At 44.5% G+C, this 22,590-nt stretch overlaps 1 protein-coding gene across 10 annotated transcripts in view; it reads left to right on the forward strand.

Moving 5' to 3' along the window:
* The window catches only part of MIB2 (MIB E3 ubiquitin protein ligase 2), a 109,591-nt gene that overhangs the window by 48,057 nt on the left and 38,944 nt on the right, over positions 1-22,590 (forward strand). For 7 of the 10 annotated variants that reach the window (XM_073317014.2, XM_073317018.2, XM_073317019.2 and 4 more), the window contains exon 4: positions 14,043-14,149. The exons of 2 other annotated variants lie outside the window; for them this stretch is intronic. In XM_073317014.2, the coding sequence (XP_073173115.1) occupies positions 14,043-14,149 (107 nt within the window). Of the gene's footprint in view, positions 1-11,900; positions 12,526-14,042; positions 14,150-22,590 lie in introns of those variants that run through there. One more of the 10 variants, XM_073317022.2, reaches the window with a different exon arrangement.

Consider the following 22,590-nt stretch of genomic DNA (forward strand, 5'->3'; position numbering starts at 1 on the left):
GCTTGGCCCAGAGACATGGCTGTGTCCTATGAACTGTTTTGCCCCAGTATATCACCATCGTTAGGGCTCCCCTGTGACTTTGCAGATGAAAAGTGCTCCATAAATAGCCTGTGGGACATGTTTGTGTGACGAATGGCCATCCGCTTTCTCTCCCTTGCTGGACCCCAAGTGGATGAACTCTGCGGCTAAGCCGAGACGAGACAGGCACTGGAGTGTGTGCGAAGGCTCGGTAAATCCGAGGATTTAAGAGGCCCTAAGCACTGGCAAGCACACTGGGGGGTCCCAAATCAGCTTTGGAAATACCCCCAAAAATACCTATTCACCTGAAGGTCCTTTAAAGCCCCCGGGGGACCTTAGTTCAACCCACTGGCAGCAGACAATTCTGATTGTTACTCTTGTAACCTGGCTCTGGTATTGCCTGAATATTGTATGTGCTGGGACTGGTCAGCAAGTTACTAGCTGCTCCAGGAAGGCACAACAGGTCCATTTAAAAATGAAGCTAGAGTTTGCTGGCTCCTGTGCTTCCAGCCAGGCTCTTTGGGGTTCAGCATTTCAGCGCAGGGCATGTCAGAGAGCTGGTGGCCTAAAATCTACAGCAAGGGGCATTTCAGGCTGACTGCGGAGTCTGTGTAACGTGTTTCGATGAACGGCATGAATTTCCCCAGTTTCACACCCTGACTTCCCCCTCTTTGCATCAACCTTTTCAACGTGGTCATCAGGAACACGTAGCTCTCACTCGCTCTCTATTGACTTGCTGCAAATAGCTTTCACAAATAACATTTCCAATTTATAAAAGGGAAAGGCTTTTATCATCTCATGCACTTTTCACCATGAATTTTTTGTTCACATGGGTCTGGCTCTGCTCCCATTGATTTAGGGTGGTGCAGGATTGGGCCCTTTTTGATTTCCTCTCCGCTTGGTCTTGGCTGCAATAGGATATCTGATTTGTAATTGCCAACAGGTGAAGTTCTCTGTGATGGAAAGCTACAGTGTCAACAGAGTTTGAATATTCTTTTACCTCCATGTTGTCTAGTCTTGCGCTAGGTAGCATGGAGGTGAAAATAGCTGGGCCCTCTCAAGGCCCCTCTTCGCTACAGCTCCCAGCAGAGTTACCAGTAATACAGCAGGACCTGTTGGGAATTACTAGTCCAAAAAGATCCAAATGTAGCTAAGGCTTTTCTGATTCTCCTGCATTAGCACAACACAACAATATTTGCATTGCAAAAAATACACTAGAATTACTGCCAGAATGTTTTTTGCCTTTGTAAAAAATAATAAAATGAAGCCATTTTCGACTTGGGGCCTAATTGTCAAACAGTGTTGTCCATTTAAGAACAATGTAAATTGCAAAGCAATAGGGTATGTCTGAACAAAAGATCTCTGTTTTCAGTTTTGCCATATTTTTTTTTTTGGTTTTACATTTGGCTGACAAGTTTGTGTTGGCTAGGAGGAGAGGATTCTATGTGATGCAGGAGTGGAAAGATGAGTGAATGAGACCAGTAAGAAGGTGTATAGGCTATTGTTTGCAGTATGCTTTTTTTAAAACTCTTTCCAAATAATTCTGATCAGATCTTTCAGTTGTTAAGATACTTGGTTCTTTCAAACCTACACCATCAGATTAATTGGGATTTGGATTTTGTTGTGTTTCCTATTGTCTGTCCAAAAGTTTCTTAATTGTTAAGGAAAATGGAGTTTCTCTTTCATTTGTATAATTGATCTTTCTTGGGCTATGTGAGCAAACTGCCAGTAGGAACTGCTCAAAGAACTTCTTAGCCCTTGTTTTGAGCTAATTGTAATGTTAAAGGATGAGTAACAAAATATGTCACTTGGCATTCTCCCCAGGGCCTTTGCATCATTCCCAGCACAGTAATCTGCCATTTAAAAAAGGGCGTCTTATGAACATCATTGGGGGGGGGGGGGGGCTGTAGAACATTCAAAAACACTTCCAGTCTAGCATTTTTAATTATACATTTATGTGTTTATTTATTTATTTGTAATATTTATATATATTTGGAGACACAATGGCAGGTGTGTTTTCTGAACCAGAAAACCAGTTCAGATAAAATAATCTTCCAAGTAGTTGCCTGTTTTCAGAACTAAACTATCTGAGTCAACCGTTTTTAAAGTTTTGAAATATTCCGATATGTCTCCCCTTCCCCTTCCCCTTCCCCTTCCTGAGTTATTGCATCTAAGGCTGTAAATACCCTGGTAGAGACATCACATAGAGATCTGATATTGGCACTCGGTAATGTCCCTGGGCCTTCTAGAAATTGAACTTAATTTTCATTCAGTGGACAGTGTGGTTTTTGAGGGTTTTTTTTCCAAGTCACTGGTTGAATGTAAAATGATTTTTCCACTAACAATCAATAACTGTTCCCTGTCTGCGAGAGACATTTTATTTGATGGAAGCTAAAAGACATAAATTACACTCGTAAAGCTGTTAGCCAAGTGCTGCAACATTTTGCAGGAGCTGATGTTTGTTTAGCCAGGGCAGTCCACAGACACGTTTCCTTTCGTTTGCATATATGAACGTATTTATTATGAGATGATAAAATCCCTGAACTCTGGGTAAATTCAGATCCGTGCAGGGCTCTATGAATGAGTCAGGAATGGGGATCCCATCCCCAACCCTGCATGCTGCTAGGGACCTGCTGGAGCAAGGGAAAGGGAATCTCTTCAGATGTTAAGCTTCTTGATGAAGCTAAAGTCCAACAGATAAAGTCCAACAGATAAGTCACTTTTCAGGCAGTGCAGCCACGTTGAAGGGAAGGCACATTAGGGATTGTTGGCAAACCAGTGGTGTATGGCTATTGTATTGCTGTTTCATGCTATAAAATTGATCGTGTTGATAATCTTTAAAGTCTCCCTCTGGCTGAAACTTGGCAGCTCTGAATGAAGTGTGTTTGTCAAAGTCCTGGCGATTGCGATGAATCAGCCAAGCTGAAGCTATCTAGTCTCTTGCTGCATGATTTCATGATTAAATTATTGAGGTTAATGGATGTTATGCAGCCCTCATTTAGAAAAAAAGAAATGGAAGCCATCTAGGTCTCTGTAGCCTTAAACAAGGTTGTGTGGTTGTGAGTAATATTATGTACATAGAGATGTACTAAAAATCCAGAAGTCTGATGCCATTCGTGCTTGATTTCCATGTTATTTCTTTATCGTATGGAGAGTGCTATCAACGTATGCCTGGGAGTTACCTTGAGAGTATCATTACTTTTTTCAAGGGGGTGTTGTCTGGTATATTTTTAGCATGAACTGGGTATTCCAGGAGACAAAAGGTCAATAGCTGTACCTGGAGCCAGATCTTTTGCAACCTTCTTTCATTTAGCCCTATTGCACCTTAATTTTGACTACAGTAACCCTACCTCCTTCCTGTTCCATTCCATTTGTCTTGGTTTATACCATTGGAATTGGGTTGAACCTGTGAGGTTTTTATATAGCTATATCTCGGTTGCTGGCATGGGGCAAAATCTTCATCCTCATTTTCTCTTGTGACCTAATTTTACCTTTTGACATTATGATCTGCCGAGAGAGAGAGAGGAAAAAATAAAATGTATTTTGGGTTTTAATACATGTGTGACTGCATTTGGTATCTGTTTCTCATCTCCTGAATTTTTCTTTTTTTCTAAAATAAGCCAAGAGTTTTCTTCCTGCTTCCTGATTTAATGTGACAGTCACTTTCAAAATTCCTCAATTATAGAAAGGAGGAGCCTACACAAAGGGTAATGGAAATTAAAAACCAAAATTTCCCTTTCTGAAAGTCTGACTCTTGCTTTTCTGACGCAAGCCTTAGCAAAGAGGAGTTCAGAGCTTTCAGCCCCAATAACTGCTGTCAGAGCGAATCCTCCGATATAACTTAGTATTGTTGTATGTTGTGACATTTTCTGAGACATCTGTTCCATAGATTCTGCACTAAGACAACATCCGAGGCACTGGAGAAGCCATTAGCAGGTGTTTGAATTTCTCTTTCCTAGGAATAACAGCATGAAAATAAGCTATGGAAAATTAAGGCATGAATAAGCTCTTGACAGTGAGATCTGTTAGGCAGAGGAATATCTTTGCCAAGGGAGATGGCAGCCAAAGCCCTAGGAAGCCTTAATGTAGGGAGCAGTCTTTCATTGGCATGCACCGGGCTAGACTAAATGACCTAAGGCACTATAATGTGATTGTTTCCTATGTGAGCAATTAAGTGTAAAAGCTGCATCTGCTCAGAGCTGCTGTGGGGCCCTCTGTGAAAGGGGGGACTGCCAGGCTCCTTCTACAACCTAATTGTAGGGCTTTGCATATAATCTCCATATATTTTCTTGTATCTTTTGTTTCACGTTGTCTCTTTTGTCCCCTCCCTTGTGCTGCAGTGCCCAGGGTCATGGTACTGTGGCAGCCTCTTTCTCAGCATTCCCTTGTCTTTCATATTCCGTATCTAAAATCTTTGTCTTCCTTTAGTGGATTTGTGTGTCAGCCAGGCTGTTGTTTTGATGCTCAAGTAGTTTCTGAGCTCAAGCTAATTCCATTTTGGCCCCAAACAGTCCAGCGCTTCAGGAATAGTTTTATTTTCATTTACGATGCTCGAAATATTATAGAGCACCCTTGACAAGGCAGGGCAGCATCTTTGACATTTCAGGTTTGCATATGTACACTCAGGCCCCCCCACTCAGCTTATGTTTTCTTCTACCTGTGACTGCAGCTCCCAGAAACAATCTGTTGGAACAGATTTCAAATCATGTGACCTTTTCTGAGTGACATTGTCTCGGCAATCCTGCTCAGAGTCTGATGCACAGCAATTCCCATCACTAATTACGTCTCCAGCCACTAATGATTCAGAACTATTGAGTACTAGCAAGAGTCAGGCAAAAGGGCTGCATTTAATAACTGACGTGTGGGATTTGGATGGATCAGGAGATCGGTAATTGGATATAGATCCTGTTGCATCTAGGTCGCTGGTTTGCATCCTAGTCAGTTTGGTAGTGAAGGGTGTCTGGGTGGCCTGAGTGAAATGAGTTACTCCCAGTTCAGTTCCCAGTGAACTAACGTCCACGTCGCAGAGCCCACCGCCTTGTATATAACCATATAATTACTCTCCTGTTGGTAGTCTGATCAGAGAAAACAAGCCTTGACTGCAATGGGATCAGGATTTCACCCTCTGTGTTGAGTGTTTGTATTGGGATATGACTATTGAAAAGGCAACAGAACACCCCCCCCCCCTCCGACCCAGTGTTGGAAGAAATCTAACAAAGGCTTCTTGGGTAAACAGGCCATGATTTTTACTTTCTCCAGCCCCCAAGCAGAGGCTACATACTCCTAACCAAATATTTCTCACCTTATTCATTGAGCTTCCTCCATTGCTGTTAAAAATACAGTCCCTTGTAAATCTAAATACAGCCAAAGAAATGACATTTGTGTGGACAAGTTTTTAGCCATTTGCTGTCTTTGGTGATGTCAGTTGCATTTACGTGTGCATGTATTAAACTCACTCCTTCCAGGAAATTCCCCTTTGGTTCATTAAAATACCTGTGTCATCTGCAGGTAGAGGAAGAGTGGAATTTATAAATTCTTTGGTTGAGGCCAATGCAGACACTGAAAGAAGATACTAGGTGAGATTGGCAGGTCCAAAGTTTAATGCACGTTTTTAGAAATTCTCTGCAGGTTTTTACTTAGCACACATTTAGTACAGCATTGGCACATGGGCACATATATTTTGTGGTTGCCATTTAGGGGCCTCAGTTAGAAAACTTGCCCTAGGGTGGCTTCATGAACTTTTTGTAACCTCTAAAACCAAAGCATCTGCCCTTGTCTGGGTATGGGGAGGAGGCATGTATGCTGCATCTCCGTAAGGAAGTGGCGGATTAACTCACTGAAATTCTTGGTAGGATCATCCCCAAAATAGGTTTGCGTGAGTCCTGATCCCTTAGTCACCAGTGTCATCCATCTAAGCCTTGTATTTGGCCGGAGAGCAGCTGTCTGTGCTGCTTACACCTGTTAGAATTTCTTTTATCCCCAGCTGGGAGTGGCCCAATTTAATGCTTTCCTGTGAGAGTAAAGTGAATCCAGAACTGGTTGTGTAGTTGTCTGCTGATATCCAGATCACTCAGAGCTTTACCTAAAGGATTCTTGTTCTTCAGGGTCTTTTTTCCACACTGACTTTGTTTGTCAGAAGCAAATTTTATCACCTTTTAGATCATTAAGTAGCCTCAGAGGAAGTATGGTCTTGCATTTGAGGTGTTGTAGTGACTCACGATCTGGGTACGGTTCCCAACTGCAACAGAGACCGCATGGTCTAGCGGATGGGATGTTACTGGGAGCCCAGGTGTTGGTTCTGTCCCGATCTGCTGTGGCCACACCTCGGCTGTGGCACTTACCTCCTCTGGGCCTCTGGTGGTTGTTTTGTAGTTTACAGGCTCTTTGCGGCAGGTCCATCTGTCACTAGGCGTATGTACAGAGCCGGAGCAATGGACCCTCAGTTGAGGTCTCCGGTTGCCACTGTAATGCAACAGCACCTGTCTGAGCCTGGGTGAATCATAATAGTCTTGTGCCTCAGTTCCCCATCTGTAAAGTGCACAGTGTTACTTCCCTAGCTTTCAGGGGTGTTCAGGGTAAATCTGTTAATGTCAGTGTGGCACACGGATGGGGAGAGCCATAATAATTCCTAGACAGAAGATGAGCTTAGTCTGAGTACCCTCAGCACTTCGGTTCTCAGCATATTGGTTGCAGAAGAATAGCTTCGTTTATGTACAGTGATATGCTCCTAATGCTGTCAGGGGGACCTTATAGAAATCTAATACTGCTGGAATTTCCAGGGCAGAAATGGGCCCAGCTGCAAATGGCTGTCTTAATTAAAATGGTTATTAAAGGCAATATTGAAATGATTAAATTTATCCCCAGGGTATTTTTGCAATATGCTCGTAACCTTGCTTGCTGTCCGGTATTTGGAGCAAAGCACCTCAAATTAGATTACAAATCAAGATGTATTGGTTCAGGACATCTGGCCCCTGCATCGTTGTTCTATATGGCTGGTCAGCAGCCTGCTCTAAAGGCAGCGTAGTTGCAGGCAAAGTCACCCCTTATGTGAGGCCAGGAGAACGGGGCGGTTAGAGTGGGTGACCTCCAAAAGTTTGAACAGAACTAAATCTTCATCCTCTTCTCCAAAAGGGAAGTGTCAGTATTATTAGTATTACGGTAGCAGATCCTAGCTGAGATTGCGGCCCTGTTGTGCTAGGCCCTGTGCAAGTATACAGTAAGAAATAGGCCCTGCCCCAAAGAGCTCCCAGCCTACCTAGGGGGTGGAGAAAAAGGAAGGTGTATTACTCCTGAGATGAGGCGCTGAGGCACACAGGGATGGAGTGACTTGCCCAAGGTCACCCAGGAAGTCTGTGGCAGAGCTGGGAATTGAGTCCCAGTCCAGTGCCTTCTCACCAAAATCATCCATCCCTCTCACTCTCTGCCTTATGTGGGTGTTGGTAAGCGGATAAGTGATCGTGCAAAATATTGATCCCAGAATGGAAGGGGGAAATCGAACCTCTAGATCTTCGGGGCCAAGATTCGGGGTCTGACTGTTTTCCATGTGCTGAGTACTTGGACTTCAGTGGGAGTTGAAGATGCTCAGCACCTTACCAGACTGACCCCTCTGTGGGGGATGAGTACTGGAGGAGACCGTGATAAATCGAACTTTTAATGTCCATATTTCAAATATTGATTTGTAAGAGTGACCCATTCCTGCAAAGGGATACAATGATTGGGGTGTCTGTCAGCTTCATACGTCACTTCTTGATGCCTGTGCCTCCCTCCCAGTGCTTTGTCTTCAGTGCTAAAAATGTACATTTTTTACCTCAGGGTAGCTAACGTGCATAAGCTTATCCTGAGGTTAAAAAGCCACTGAAGGCAAGACATGCTAGTTTTAGCATGAGATAAACAGCTTTATACCCCCTCCAGGGAGTAACTTTGGCGAGTTCACATCATAGTAAAACTAAAATGCCAGGTTTTCAGAGTTATTTTTACCTCCGGATAGGTTAGTTATTCTGAGGTAAAAAATGCACCTTTTTTGTCAGTAAAGACAAGGTCAGCGTCTCCTGTATGGGAATTAGCTGTGCAACCGGTTTCCTCATGCTGCCTATCGGCCCCACTCTCATCTCGCCTCCTTTGGGCTTCAAACAAGCCCATTTGAGTCCTAAATGTAAGTGAAAAAGCAAAAAGCTGTTCTCCTCCATCCCTCCTGAGAGACAGGGTCACTTTCCTTTCACTGTTCTCTGCTGTTTGCTGGGAGGGTGAGGTCTTTTTTGTTCTGCCCATTAATCATCACTAAAATTCATGAGCGACATGCTGGGCATAGTGTTGTCAATCGCAGGGAGAGGACCTGACTCGATCCTACAGAGCTTTGTAAAGAAAGGGCAGCAGAGGGTGAAACTGAACCATACTGGATCTTTGGCTGGGGCATAATGTCTCCAGCAGCGATGTTGGCAAGCTCTGGGCTGCCCTGACCTGTTAATGTTCTGATAGACTTTGCAGTCCCCTTTTCCTTAGAGCATCTTGGTAACTGACCTGAAGATAAAAGTTCAAGCAGGAAATTCACACACTGTCAAAGCTAGTTCATTTATACAGAGAAGGAGTAGCTGTGTAATTTATGTGCAATGCCACATCAGTCAATCTTATCTTTTCTCGAATAGGTCACTTGAAATCTAACATTTGGTGACTTTCCGTTTGCTCATGTTGGGAGTGTTTGTTATAAAATAAACATTCTGCTGTCTGTGTTCTCCATGAATAAATGTTAATGTCCTTTCCTTTTACATTGTTTTCAATCACTTTGAATGGGAACATATGAACGTGCACATTGCCAGATGGCTTCAGATCCAGGCCAGCTAGTCCAGTGTCCTATCTCTGACAGTGGCCAACTGCAGAGGCTTCAGAGGAAGGTGCAAGAAACCCTGCAGTGGACAGATATGAAATAATCTGCCCCCCAGGTAGTCCTCCTTTTAATCTTTAGTAGTTAGATTGTGTTAAACCCTGAAGCATGGGATTTTGTATCCTTTCCAAAATTCTGAGTATCTTGTTATTCATATAAATGTCAAAACCTTTTCCTGAATGTTGCTAAGTTATTGGTCTTAATGATATCCTGTGGCAAGGAGTTCCACAGTCTCGTGTTTGATGTGAAAAAGTATTTCCGTTTACATCAGTTTTCAATTTATCACCTTTTTAAATTTTGTTGAATGTCCTATTGTTTTTGTTTTAGAGACAGAAGTTCCTGGTCTACCCTGTCTAAACCATACATTACTCTTATCATGTCCTCTCATTTATCTCCTTTCTAAGATAAACAGTCTCAATCTCTTTTCATGGAAGGTGTTCCAGGTCCTTAATAATTCTCATTTTCCTTCTCAGAACCCCTTCTAATTCTGCAATACCCTTTTTGAGATGGGGTGACCAGAACTGCGCACAGTAGATGAGGCTGCTTTATAGAATAGCATTATGCTATATGTATAGATTATGGACACACGTTTTTAAAGATTAGGTTTCCCAACGTTTAACTCCTAAATCTGTATTTAGGCACCTAAATAAAGGTGGCCTCATTTTCAAAGGTGTTGAATACCTGTAGCTCCTTGAAGTCAGCGAAAGATCAAAGTTGCTGAGCAAATGTGTCTTTCACTGTATTCAAGGAGCTACAGGTGTTCAGCACCTTTGAAAATCTGGCCACTTTTATTTAGGTGTCTAAATCTGGATTTAGGAGCTTAATTTTGGGAAACCCAGCTTTGAAAATATTGCCCCATAATCTTTTGTAACCTGAACTTTGACCTTCAGTTTAAAAAAAAAAAAAAGTAGGAAGGAAGGAAAGGATCTGACTAATAGTTCATAAGATGGAGTTCACCATACTACAATTGCAGAAAAGTTATGAGTGCCATGAAAGCTTAATTTAGGATTTTTGATTTCACTGCTCGTTTTGATTGTCAAGCCTCAAAAGTTATAAATCTAGATCCTCAGCTGGCCTAAATGGTCGTCATAGCTCTATGAGTGGAGCTATGACCATGTGAACCAGCTGAGGATCCAGCCCATCTACTGGAGAACCACTTTATATGTCTCCTTATTTTCTCAGTCCTATCTTAGTTCTTGCTCAAATGACAAAAAATTAAAATGGTTTTAAAGTTATTTAATTAAATAGGTGGATTTAGCAGTTGAGCTGAGGGGTTTTTTTATGTGCCTGTGATACAGCAAGACTTGTAATCCTGCTCTGAAAGAGACTTCCTTCAAAACTCATTCAGTTTACAAGCTCCAGAACTATTGTTCTTGTCTAGATCTGAGCCATATGGTTTGTAGGATGCAAGAGTTAAGAGACCACATTTTTCTGAACAAAAAGACAATCAATTTTTCACCACTCCCCCCCACACACACACACACCCCAGCTTTTGATCCTGCATCACAAAGTTGAAGAAAAAAAAATCTGCTCGGTTGAGGTCTGAATTCAGTCAAGTAAATAGTGGCCTTGTGACTGATTAGTTAACTGGAGAAATTGAGAGCAATTCATCAAGGGGAGAGGAGGGTTAAACGTTTGTTTCAAGACTGAAGCAGCTGAGGATCCTACCTCCCATAGTCCAACTGTTTGACTTAAATGATAATTTTAAAGTTTCTCCATGGTTCCCAATACAATTCTGTGTTTCCTTTTTTTGAAGACCCACCTCCTACCGGGAAAGGAGGTTTTGTTTTCGTTTTTGCTTGACCCTCAAATGGTTGCTTAAGAGAAGTAACTCTAACTTCGGGAAACCCTAAGTTGCATAAATAGAGCAGAGGGAGAAATTAAAGAAACCCGTAAAGAGAGACAGCATAATACATCTTTCTTTCCTTATGGTTGTTCTCCACTTGCTCGTTGTGTCTCCAAATGGTTTGAGCAGTGTGTCTCTGCTGTCTCCTTGCAAATTGCACTTTGGAGTCAAATGAATCTTTAATTGCTAGCACTGAGATCAGCACAGTGATAGTTTAGGATGTGTGAGAGACCATATTTAATTTAAAAATAGACTTGAGCAGGCAAAATGTGACGGTGGGATTTGTATTTATACATAAGACTAACTGAAGACAGTCTCGGGTCTTAAAAACCAAACCTGCTGAGTTTGTCAGCTCTTCTTTTCCTCTTTGTTGGTTAACAGCCTACAAATCCCATTGGAAATGACAGTAGCACATTCAATAGTTACAGATGCAAAATCCCTGTTATAATGTGATCAAACTTCAAGGGAAATCATAGTGAGAAACTCCATGCATGGAGTGAGCTATCTTGCTGTTGGAACAAAACCGTCATCTTGCCTGGATCTAGCTTTCAAGAAGAAAGGACAATTTACTGTTCATTTCTGTATTACAGTAATAGCCAGAATCTGAATTCAGAACCCCATTGTGCGAAGTGATGTACAGACAGACAATCCCTGCACTGAAGAGTTTACAGTCTAAATAAACAAGACAGACAAAGGGTGGGAGAAGGAAATCTCCTCCTCCTCCTCCCAATTTCACAAATGGGGAGAGTGACACAGGGGTGAAGTGACTTGCCCAAGTCACACATGGAGTCTGTAGCAGAGCCCAGGTCTCCCACGTTGCAGCCGAGTGTCAGAACCATAACCCACTCTGTCCTCCCTCATTCTCGTTTTAAAGCTACAGATGTTGTGTAATAAACACAACTTTTATCAAATACTCTGTGTGCATGACTGATTATAAGGTGCTTCAATGAGAGTAGAAAAGCATTCCACATAATACAGTAGAACAACAGTGCAATGCTACGTTGCATTTTAGCCATGTAGTGCACAGATAAACACTAGCTTTGAGGGCAAATATTAGGTGTATCTTTCAAGGCATGGATATAATATGATGCGATAAAATGATCATTGCTTGGTGTTTCTAATTAGCTGAGCTGTGGGACGCTGCTTCCTGATTATGCTCTGTGATATGAAGCTGATAGCTGTCAGGTTTGCCGTGGCCTTGATGGTATAAAAAAATGTTTGTATCTTCCCTCCATCAAGTTACACTCTAGATAATGAAAAGCCCGCAATTAGCAGGATGTGTGTGCAAATATGTCCTTTTTATAAACACATTAGGATGCTCAGCACATGATGGAAGATCCATCAGCAAGCTAAAGAAGACACAAGATTTAGGATTTCGGTGAGTTGATAAACACCATTTCCAAGAATCAGCGTAAGGAGTTTATCTTCCTGAGTCCCAGTCTCCTGACTCTAGGGGTATTAGAGGAGGAATAAATAAAGCATTCAGAGTTCAGTGCAGTTTCACTATTGTTTTCCTAACCTCCGAGCTGCACCCAGTCACTGTGCAGATATGGATTGCACTACTTTTGTACAAACCAAGAAAAAAGGACCGTTGTCCATAGACTGAGTAGAACAAACCGATTCTTAAGAACTTGAGCTGCTGAGGATTTTTGTGGAATAGAAGTCTTCTGTAGGGGGAGCAGAGACCGAAGCAGCAAACTCTGGAAGGGCGGAGAAACGGCCTAAACGTTATGGGAATTGGAAGCTGTTTTAACAGGACATCAGAACCCATATTTACCATCATGTAGGTATCGCTTTTAAACCTGGGCTTTCTGTGTTTGACTTGCTGGATTTCTTGGAAAGCTGTGTTTAGCCATTTAATTTCTCAGTGGAGGGAGCAACTGAGTTGCTTTCTTGTTACTAGGTACTTTCTAGAGTTGTGCCCTGTATAGAAGACTTTGGGAGCAGTGGGTGCCTGAGGGGCTACTCAAAGTTCTGTGCCCTTGTGTGATGGAGTGGTGGTGTCAGGTTTGTGGGAGGAGCAATTACATCACCCTCAACCCCCACCCCCCTCCCCCTCTTCTTTCATTGATCTGTTTTGAAGGATTCTGCTCAGTGTTTGAGCACGGTAGTTTGGATTGCTGAGTTCTGGTGTTCCGCTTTTGAAACATGAGTAACCTTGCATGCATTGTACTGAGACTAATATACCCTCATAATATGGTGCAAGACCATTTAATAATGCTCTGAGCATTAGATCTTCCATAGCATTCTGTGAACAGTTAATCAATGAGATTACTTCGGGCCAGATTCTTCGTCTGTTTTACCATGAATAGCACTGTATTCTATAGGTAGTTTGTAGAGTCCTCCTAGAGTAAGGTATTACTAGACATGAGTTAAAAGTATCCAAGTCTGACCCATTAATAAGCTTGTTTCCCTGCTGTGATCTCAGGTTTGCAAATCTCATGAAATAATTTTTACCCAAACTTTCTAAAAACTCTGGTTTCCCCACACAGCAACCTCAAGAATACTGAGCATATTGAAAAAGGGGGACACTACCTTTTTAGTCCTTGGTCCTGGATGTGCTGAGTGGTGTGTGAAACTGCATTAAAACTTTAGATCAACATGAATTCCCCTTTCTCAGTCATCAGAGGGTGTTCTAAAGTCCAGAGCTATGTGAAATAGACCATCTTGAGTGTCTGCTGTTGCCAGCCTCCCTGTCCTTTCCCTCAATGTCAATCCTCCACAACCCTTTCCTTCCTTGTCTTACTCCTCTTCTGTTAACTCATCCCCACCTTGTTCTATGTGCTCTTGGCTCTTATGCTGCAGTCTGATCAGTGTGGGCAGACCTGTGCACTAATATAGTCTGTCTGTCTGCCTATCATTCGTACTTCTGTTGTCCACTTTACCACAGTGTGCACCCAGGAATCTGAATGTATTTATCTTCACAATACTCCTGTTATCCCCATTTAACAGATGGGAAACTGAGGCATGGAGAGGCTAAGTGACGTGCCCAAGATCACAGTCTATGGCAGAGTGTGGAATCAAACCCATCCTTCTGCAGTAATTTGAGCATTGCACAAGTCTAAGGGTCTTCCATAGAGATCAGCCTGCAGGATCAGGGCGTTTGCTTGTATGTTGTATCCTTTCTCCCAGCCCTTTGTCCATTTTGCCTATTTAGATTGTAAGCTCTCCAGAGCAGGGTTTGTGCCTCACTTTGTGGTTGTACAGAACCCAGAGCATTGGGGCCCGAGTCTTAACTGAGTCCTACCCCAATGCCAATAATAATAAATGGGTCTATCTTCTCTGGCTTTTGTCTTTCAGAGTCACAGTGGGTCCACGACAGAACTTGCCTCGTATCACGTTAAAAGGCACTTTCCAGGGGGCCAAAGTTGTCCGTGGCCCAGACTGGGAGTGGGGTAATCAGGATGGTAAGGATTGTAGTTCCACTCCCCCTCCCCTCCCCTACACACAACCCTCCTCCTTACAAAATCTTCTATAAAAACAGTAGATAGCAAGCTGCGAACCGCAAATGCACACTACAGCAGGGACCGTGCTGGAGCTATTCAGATGCTACTGGTTTTCTTTATTAATCGCTCTAATTTAGTATGTGTTTGCTTGTATTCATTCATTTCTGTGGCATCTCTCTCCTATCTGAGGCCTGGTCTACACTACAAACTTAGGTCAACCTTAAGTCGATCTAATAATGTATGTGTCTACTCTACCAAGTCCCTTTCACCCACCTATGTGAGCCTGTAAAGTTGACTTCTGTACTCCACCTCTGTGAGAGGCGTAGCGCTTGATTCGACACCCACAGGTCGACCTGGGGATAGTGTAGATGCGGCGTTGTGTAATTCAAATGAACTGGCCTCCAGGAGGTGTCCCACAGTGCTCCGCTGTGACCGCTCTGGAGAGCACTTTCAACTGTGTTGCATGTCAGCCAGGTACACAGGAAACAGCTGCTCGCCTGTTAAAGCCCCGGGAACTTTTGAATTTTTATTTCCTGTTTGATCAGTGTGGAGATGGGAGAGCTCATCAGCACAGCTGATCTTGGAGACTCAAGGCCGCAAACGCTCTCCAGCATGGAGTATACAGGAGGTGCTGGATCTTACTGCTGTCGGTGCAGGCAGAGGCCCGATCCAGCAGAAGAAATGCTGACGTCTATGCCAAGATTGCACGGGGCATGTGGGAGAAGGGCTACACCAGGCACGTGCAGCAGTGCTGTGTGAAAATAAATGAGCTTCACCAAGTGTACCGGAAGACGAGGGAGGCGAACAGTCTTTCTGGTTCTGCCCCACAGACATGCTACTTTTATGAGGAGCTGCTTGCGATTCTCTGCTGCGACCCCACTGCTACCCCAAAACGCTCCGTGGATACCTCCCAGGAGCCCCGGTAAACCTCTAACAACACCGAGGAGGACATGGTTGAGGAGGAAGAGGCGAATGTGAGGCAGGCAAGCGGAGGATACGTTCCCCCCCAACAGCCAAGAATGGCCTTTTTTAAACCCTGGAGCCCATCCCTTCACGGGACCAGTTGGTGGCGGAGCACAATGCTGGGGAAGGCACCTCTGGTGAGTGTACATTTCCAATCAAACTGTAGGGGTTACATGCTGCTATTTATTTTTAATCTGAACGAAAAAGTAGGTGTAGTGGGCATTGGTGGCCACTCCAGCTATGCAGAGGGTGCTCTCCGAAAAAGACTGTTTATGTGCACAGGGGTGGCCTGGGAATCCTCCATGGAGATCTCTAGGAAGCTTTCCTGGAGGTACTCTGCAATCCTTTGCAGAAGGTTTCTGGGAAGGGCTGCCTTATTTTGTTCTCCATGGTAGGACACTTCCCTGTGCCACTCCAGAATTAACTCTGCTGGCATCATTGCAACACACAGCATTGCAGCATAAGGACCAGGTCTGTACCCAGTCGCTTGCAGCATCAGCCCCCTTGCTACCTCTGTTACCCGCAGGAGAGTGATATCACACAGGGTCACCTAGGGGAACCGGAAGTTTTCAATGCTAGCCCTTAAACTGCAAACAATTCAACAAGTAATCACCCTCCCATTAGGTGAACTCTGGGTGTCACAACCAGTTTTTCCCAAACGTGGGATAGTTGTGGTTGGAAGGGATAACCATGTATTGCAAGCAGCATTTGAAAAAAAGGGGCAGCGACTTCCTATTTGTCTCCCTTTCCCCCAACCTGGTGCCGCTTTTGTGTTTAAAAAAAAAAAAAAAAAAAACTATTTGTGGGGTCTTTACACTGGTGCCTGTCCTCAAGCACCATCCAGGTTGCTAGGGGAAAGGGGGCTTTTCTCAAGTTCCAACCTGTGTTCCCAAGGGTGTCTTCACAAAAGCACAAGGCCTCTTGCCCATGCCTCGTGGCTGGAGCAGCAAACAGACTCTTGCAATAGCCAGCAGTTGTGATTACGTGGTGGCTTGCAGTGAAGTGTATTATTAAGTTATTCAGATGCTACTGGTTTTCTTTAATAGCTCTAATTTAGTACGTGTTTGCTTGTATTTTGTTTTGTTATTTAAAAAAAAAAATTGACCTTGCACCAGAAACCATGTATGCACGGTCAGTGCTACCCTTGTTCTTCGCGTTCCTTGCAGCTGAAACCTTGTCCATTGGCACATCCTCCACATGGGGACAGAGACTTTCCCAGATTAGAAGGCAGAAAAAGAAGACTTGGGAGGACATGTTCAATGAGTTAATGCACGTCTCCGAGAGTGACAAGACGGAGCTTAGAGCATGGAGGATTACATGGTCTGAGAACCTGGACGTGGACAGGGAGGTCAAAAGAGCATTCAGGGAACAAGAGCGTGCCACACAGGAAGAGATGCTGCAGATTATGAAGAAGCAGTCAGACATTTTGAGGCGTCTGAGGTTCAAGAAAGGCAGCTGGATGCTATAGTCCCTCTGCAGTCAGTGCTGAACCTGCTGCCATCATCGCCAAGTTCTACATCCTCCTTCCCCAAATGTCCTATGAGGTGGGGGAGGGGAGAATTTCAGTATCCCTTGCACTCAACACCAGGGGAGGGTATAAGGACCAGAAGGCGCCCATTCTTGCACCTTTGATTGTTGTTGCAGTTCATCTGTAAGCAAGCTTTCCTTGTTTCTCCCATTGCTTATTTTATCTTACTTTTCTTTGCTGTGTCTGTGTTTCTGAGCATAATAAATCTTTTAACATATTGAGAAGAAAAAGCTCTTTATTCATTCAACACATGGTGGTTGGTGGGGTTGGAGTTTACAGGGGAGAAAATGCAATGGAGGGGACAGCTTGGTAAGGAACAACACAGATAAGTGTCACATTGCTCTGCTCTGGCTCATTGCTGAAACTAGTTTTCAAAGCCTCACGGAGACGCACAGCCCCTCAATTTGCTCTTCTTACTGCCCTGGTGTCTGGCTGACCAAAATTGGCTGCCAGGCAATCTGCCTCAACCCTCTACCCTGGCAGAAACTTTTCTCCCTTTTTTATTTCACAGATATTATGAAGCACACAGAAGGTAGCAGTAACAATGGGGATATTGCTTTCACTGAGGTCTAATCTAGTAAGCCAACAATGCCAGTAACCTTTTAAACAACCAAAGGCACATTCCACCACCATTCTGCACTTGCTCAGCCTATGGTTGAACTGGTCCTTAGTGCTGTCCAGGCTGTTGGTGTACAGCTTCATGAGCCATGGGAGCAAGGGGTAGGCTGGGTCTCCCAGGATCACGATTGATCTTTCAACATCACCGATGGTTATTTTGAAGTCTGGAAAGAAAGTCCCTGCTTGCAGCTTTCTGAATAGACCTGTGTTCCTAAAGATGTACACATCATGCCCCTTTCCTGACCATCCCACGTTGATGTCGGGGAAACAGCCCCTGTGATCCACCAGCACTTGCAACACCATTGAGAAGTACCCCTTTCAATTTATGTACTCTTTGGCAAGGTGGTCTGGTGCCAAGATAGGGCTATGCGTTCTGTCTATCGCCCCACCACAGTTAGGGAACTCCATTGCGGCAAAACCATCCACTATGTCCTACATGTTGCCCAGAGTCACTACCCTTCTTAGCAGAAGTCTGTTAATCACCCTGTAAACTTGGATCACAACAGATCCCACGGTAGGCTTACCCACTCCCAATTGATGCCCCACTGACCGGTAGCAGTCTGGTGTTGCAAGCTTCCACAGAGCTATCACCACTCGCTTCTCTATTGTCAGAGCAGCTCTCATTTTAGTATTGCTGGGCTTCAGGGCTGGAGAAAGTTCTTGGCACAGTTCTTGGAAAGGGGCCTTAAACATTAGCAAGTTCTGCAGCCACTGCTCATGGTCTCATAGCCGCATAACAATGCGGTCTCACCAGTAAGTGCTTGTTTCCCGGGCCCGGAAAAGGTGCTCAACCGTCTCAAGATACGTGACTGTCACCAGCGACTGCGAATTGTTCCACTCTGTCTTCCAGCAAGGGTGTTTACGTGGCATCACTTTGTTCCATGCAGCGGCTCCTGTATCGGCTGTGAGATAATACTGTGCCCATTTTACAGAAGAGGAACGCTGTGGTACCCTAGCACAGTTGTATCAAGCTGCAAATTTACGCTTCACAGAATGTAAAGAGACACTCTGCCCCAAGGAGCTTACCGTCTCAGTGGAAGTTACCATTTCTCCCTGACAATAGTCAGGTTCTCTGTTAACAATGGTCAGTGGTGAATAGCTTCTGCCGCCTTATTGAATTGTAACTGCAGAGTTGAAAACAGGAGAGTGAGGCAAGAGAACACGTCTGTGCTGTCTCTGGTCCTGCCCTAAGTATAATCATGATCTCTTATGGGCCTGCTCTGAAGTCCGATGTCAATCCTTCCATTGATGTCCGTGGGGTTTCATCGGCGCACGATGTGCAGTAGTTAAAGAATCTTTCCTGCACATCCATGTTCCAAAGCCCGAGTATTTACAGCTTGTTTCCCCAGCATGAGTTAGCTATAAAACTTCCTGGTTGAGAATAACTTTTTTTGGGTGGGGACCAGATCTGGGCCAGATTCTCAGTTGGTGTAACTCAGCATCACCTCATATGACTTGAATGGAGTTGCATACATTTCTATCAGCTGAGCTTCTGGCCCTCAGGTTTTAGTTTCCTAGAACCACACCAATTATATATTTTGCTGTTCAGGGCAGGTTAAAAGTGCAAATAAAGGTAATAAATCCTGTAAACACTGTCAGAGGACACTAGTGAGCTGGGCTAACTAATCTCACAGCCCCATGTGTCTTATTAGGGCATTAGCAGCCAAGTGTGAAATTTTCTACTGTTTAACAATCTCACTTTTAATTTTGCTTTGTGGCTTCCATCCCGCCCCCTGCTGCCTGAAACCCTCTAAAGGAAATTAGCATGGACTGCCACAGAATTTGCTGATTAACCAAATGCCCCTCTCATGCTGGACTGAGCTCCTCCAACCTGGTCTGGGCTCTGGCAGCTGTGTTGGCTCTTTAGCCCTTTTATTGATGATATTTCTTTCTACCTCGATCTGAGCCCAAATGTCCCTGAAATGAAATGTGGATAACTGCCACCTCCCTGCTTTATAGTGAAGGATCTGAAAACAGATGGAATAGGGGAAGGAAGGATGGTGACTTTTATCTAGATCCCTACTGACATGAAGAAATGCTGAATGCTGTTTGTCACTTGTAGCTGCATTCACACTGCTCAGGGTCCAGGGCACCTGCTGGGTTTTGTGTGTCTGTAAGTGCCAAGCACACCTGTGGTGCTGTATTCGTGAACAACAAACAGTACGATTGGGGAGCCCTCACCCCACCCCAGCTTGTTGACCCCACGGCGGAGGGGAGGCTTTTACCTTTACCAGCCTTTCGCTCTCCTGTTGATGGTTGTCTTGGTCCAACTGTGGAACTTGCATATTTTTGCTCCCAGTCTCCCTGCCTTCACCTCTCCCACAACTATTTTAACAAGGCTTCATGCCCCACCATCCTCTTGGGCCCATGTCTCTTCCCCTCTAAGCACAATAGAAGTTATGTGGGGAGGTTGAGTCTCTCTCTTGCTCTTCTTGTTTGCTCAATAACGAGCTCTAAGCTACCCCAATGGTGAAGCAAACGTTCCTGTTTCACTTGCCCAGCGAACAGCTGGCTTTTTATGTAAATCTTTAAAGCAGGAAGGATCCCACTGCCTGGGCAGAATTCTCCTTCACTGCCCCTTGGAGAGATTTAGTCTTCCCCTCCTCCTTTTCCTCTGTCCTTGCTCCTCAGAGAGCCGAATCCAGCATGCCCAGAAGGAGAGAGCATTCATGCAGATCTCCTGGAAGGTGAACGCACTTAGCATGGACTCCTCACCTCCATGCTCGTCAATAGTGGTCTGCCACTGCCACGCTGTGAAGTCCTGTGTATTTCCTATGGGGCTGCTGCTGATCTAGAGTGGTCACCTTATTGACATTTGTTGTATTGCTGTGGGGCTAAGAGACTCCGAGTGAGCTCAAGGACTGTCCTTGTACCAAGGAGCCTAGTCTAACTAGGCCAGACAGACTGGGAGGGGAAGGAAAGTATTGCCTTCCCTATTGTACTGAGGCACGGAGACATGAGGGGACTTGCCCAAGTTCACACAGGGAGTCTGTGGCAGAGCTGGGCATTAACCCCCGAGTTTTAATCAAGTGCTGCGTCCACTTGTTCAATGAGGCCTTTATCCTTAGCCTGCCACTAGTGTGTTTAATTGCCTCTCGTGTGCGTCACTGGCAGCCCAGAATGCTATCCTCCTCCGCTGGGTTAGTGCAAACAGCTTGCTCTGCAAGGCGCTGGCCCTGCTCAACAGAGGGGAATGTGGATTGGATGCCTTGTCCCTTCTGGGCTGACCTTTTGTACTGACTGGAAGAGTCTTTCGGCAGATGAAGATTGTGACTAGCTGCCTTCTAGCTAGGGGCCTTCTCGTAATCTTAAAGGCTCTTCCAGGCTTAACTGTGAAGGTTGCATCCTGCAGACACAGTCGGCAACCGATTATGAATTGCAACTACTGAATACGGACTGCCTGGCTGGTTATCCAGCTCACTACCTAGGAACGGGTGTAGGTGTGAATCACATGCTGAGCTGTTTGTGTCTGCTATTCCTGGGGGAAGATTTTTCAGAGGCAATGTGGGGGAGTTGGGTAGTCCATTCCCACTGTAAGTTGGCAGGAACTGGGAGTCAAATTCTTATTTCTGTCTCGAAAATCTCCCTCTTAATCCGTGATGGAGTGGACTGGGAACGTCTCCTGGGCCAACTGGTCCTCTTTTACATTGCACAGTTGGCTCTTGTTATGGGTGTGTCATAAATGCAGAAGGCAGCACTGCTCATCTGAGGATTTCCGAGAGCCTTGCAAACAATCAGAGCCTCAGAATCGACACTGTGAGTTAGGAAAGTGTTACTGTGCCCATTTTAGAACGTGGTAAACTAGGGCAGGAGATTTGCTCCAGGTCATACAGTGAGGCAGTGGCAGATCTGAGAACAGAACCCATGAGTCGACTCCTTATCCCTTGATAGCCCACACTGCCTTTGAGAGAGAATGTTTCCTGTAAGCAGAGCCACAATGCTCGCCTGATCTGGGGAAGCTTGTTCATACCCTTCAGTCTCCATACCTACAGGGAAGAGGACGGTGAAACAAAGCTTGTCATTTTTGGCTTATCTCACGAATGATAGAGAGCAAGAGAACTAGGTAGGAGTTGAGAGAACAGCCATGTTTCTGCCTGGCCACACTGTGTCGCCTTCGCACCATGCACTGTCTGTCTGGACAGTATTTCTACGGGCCAAGGGAAGTGGCTTTTTAAAGGATCCTCTTGCAGAGTGTGGCTTTTGCCCATCCATGCTTGCGAGCGGAAGGGTTGTCCAGCATTCATAGAGCCTTATGTAATGATTCTCTCTGAGCCAGCAGAGACTGGGGTCTGTAATAGCTCAGTTTCCCCAGTTAAAAATAACTGTGCACTCATACAGTGCCCTTTGCAGCATGAAATGAGGTTGCAAGGCTCAAGATGGAAAAACATAAAGGGGCCAGAATAATTGCAAAGTCTCCTGATTTTTCCCTCTTCCTCTCCCCCGAGAAGGGATAGGTGGTTGGGGGGGCTCTGTGCTGTATGGAGTCGGCATGCTGCCTGCCAGCAAAGCGCGCATTTGCATTGGTTTTGTGGAGTCAGCCTGTGGTCTCCCAGAAAGGGCCCTGCAGAAATCCGACCCAAACGCTCACCTGCAGAAATTTCACTGCCACAGTCTCTCCCTCCTTCCCCATGCCCATCTGGTGGCTTTGTGCCCACTGTTCTGTGGTATTACTTTATTGGAGAGCTGACAAGTGTATTCATTTGCTTTGGCCTCTCTCTCTCACATACATATTTTATTTATTTAAACTTAAAATTCTACAGAGAACATACTTTTTATTTTTTTAAAGATGAGGATAAAAACCAAAACCCCAGTCATCTGGAATCATTTAAGAACATCCCCTGGTGCACTTTTTGCATAATTTAGAGGTCTTGGCCCCCATGTCCAGGCTAAATTCTAGTCTAGCTAATTACATTCTGCTAACATAAATCCCTCTACAGATTTGGAACTAAATACAAAACTCACTCTTTAGATGAGCTTTCATGCAATAGCCATCTTAGTCTCATCACTTTATATAAATTTAAAAAACAACCCAATACTAACTTCCAGTCCATTCTTGCTAGGCTAGAACATGGTGATGGACATCTAAATGGTATTTCATTGTCCCTTCCTGACCTAAACTACTGAATAGGGAGAGATGTGGTCTGAATATGGGACTGGGAGTTAGAAATGTCTAATTATTGCTGTGAAATTGACTCCCTTTGTAGCCTTGAGCAGCTCATAGAAGCTCTTTTTTGCCTGTTTCCTTATCCATAAAATAGAGATAATATTAGCTATTGCCCTTCACAGGGAATCA

Source organism: Lepidochelys kempii, chromosome 18, assembly GCF_965140285.1.
Source record: "Lepidochelys kempii isolate rLepKem1 chromosome 18, rLepKem1.hap1, whole genome shotgun sequence".
NCBI lineage: Eukaryota > Metazoa > Chordata > Testudines > Cheloniidae > Lepidochelys > Lepidochelys kempii.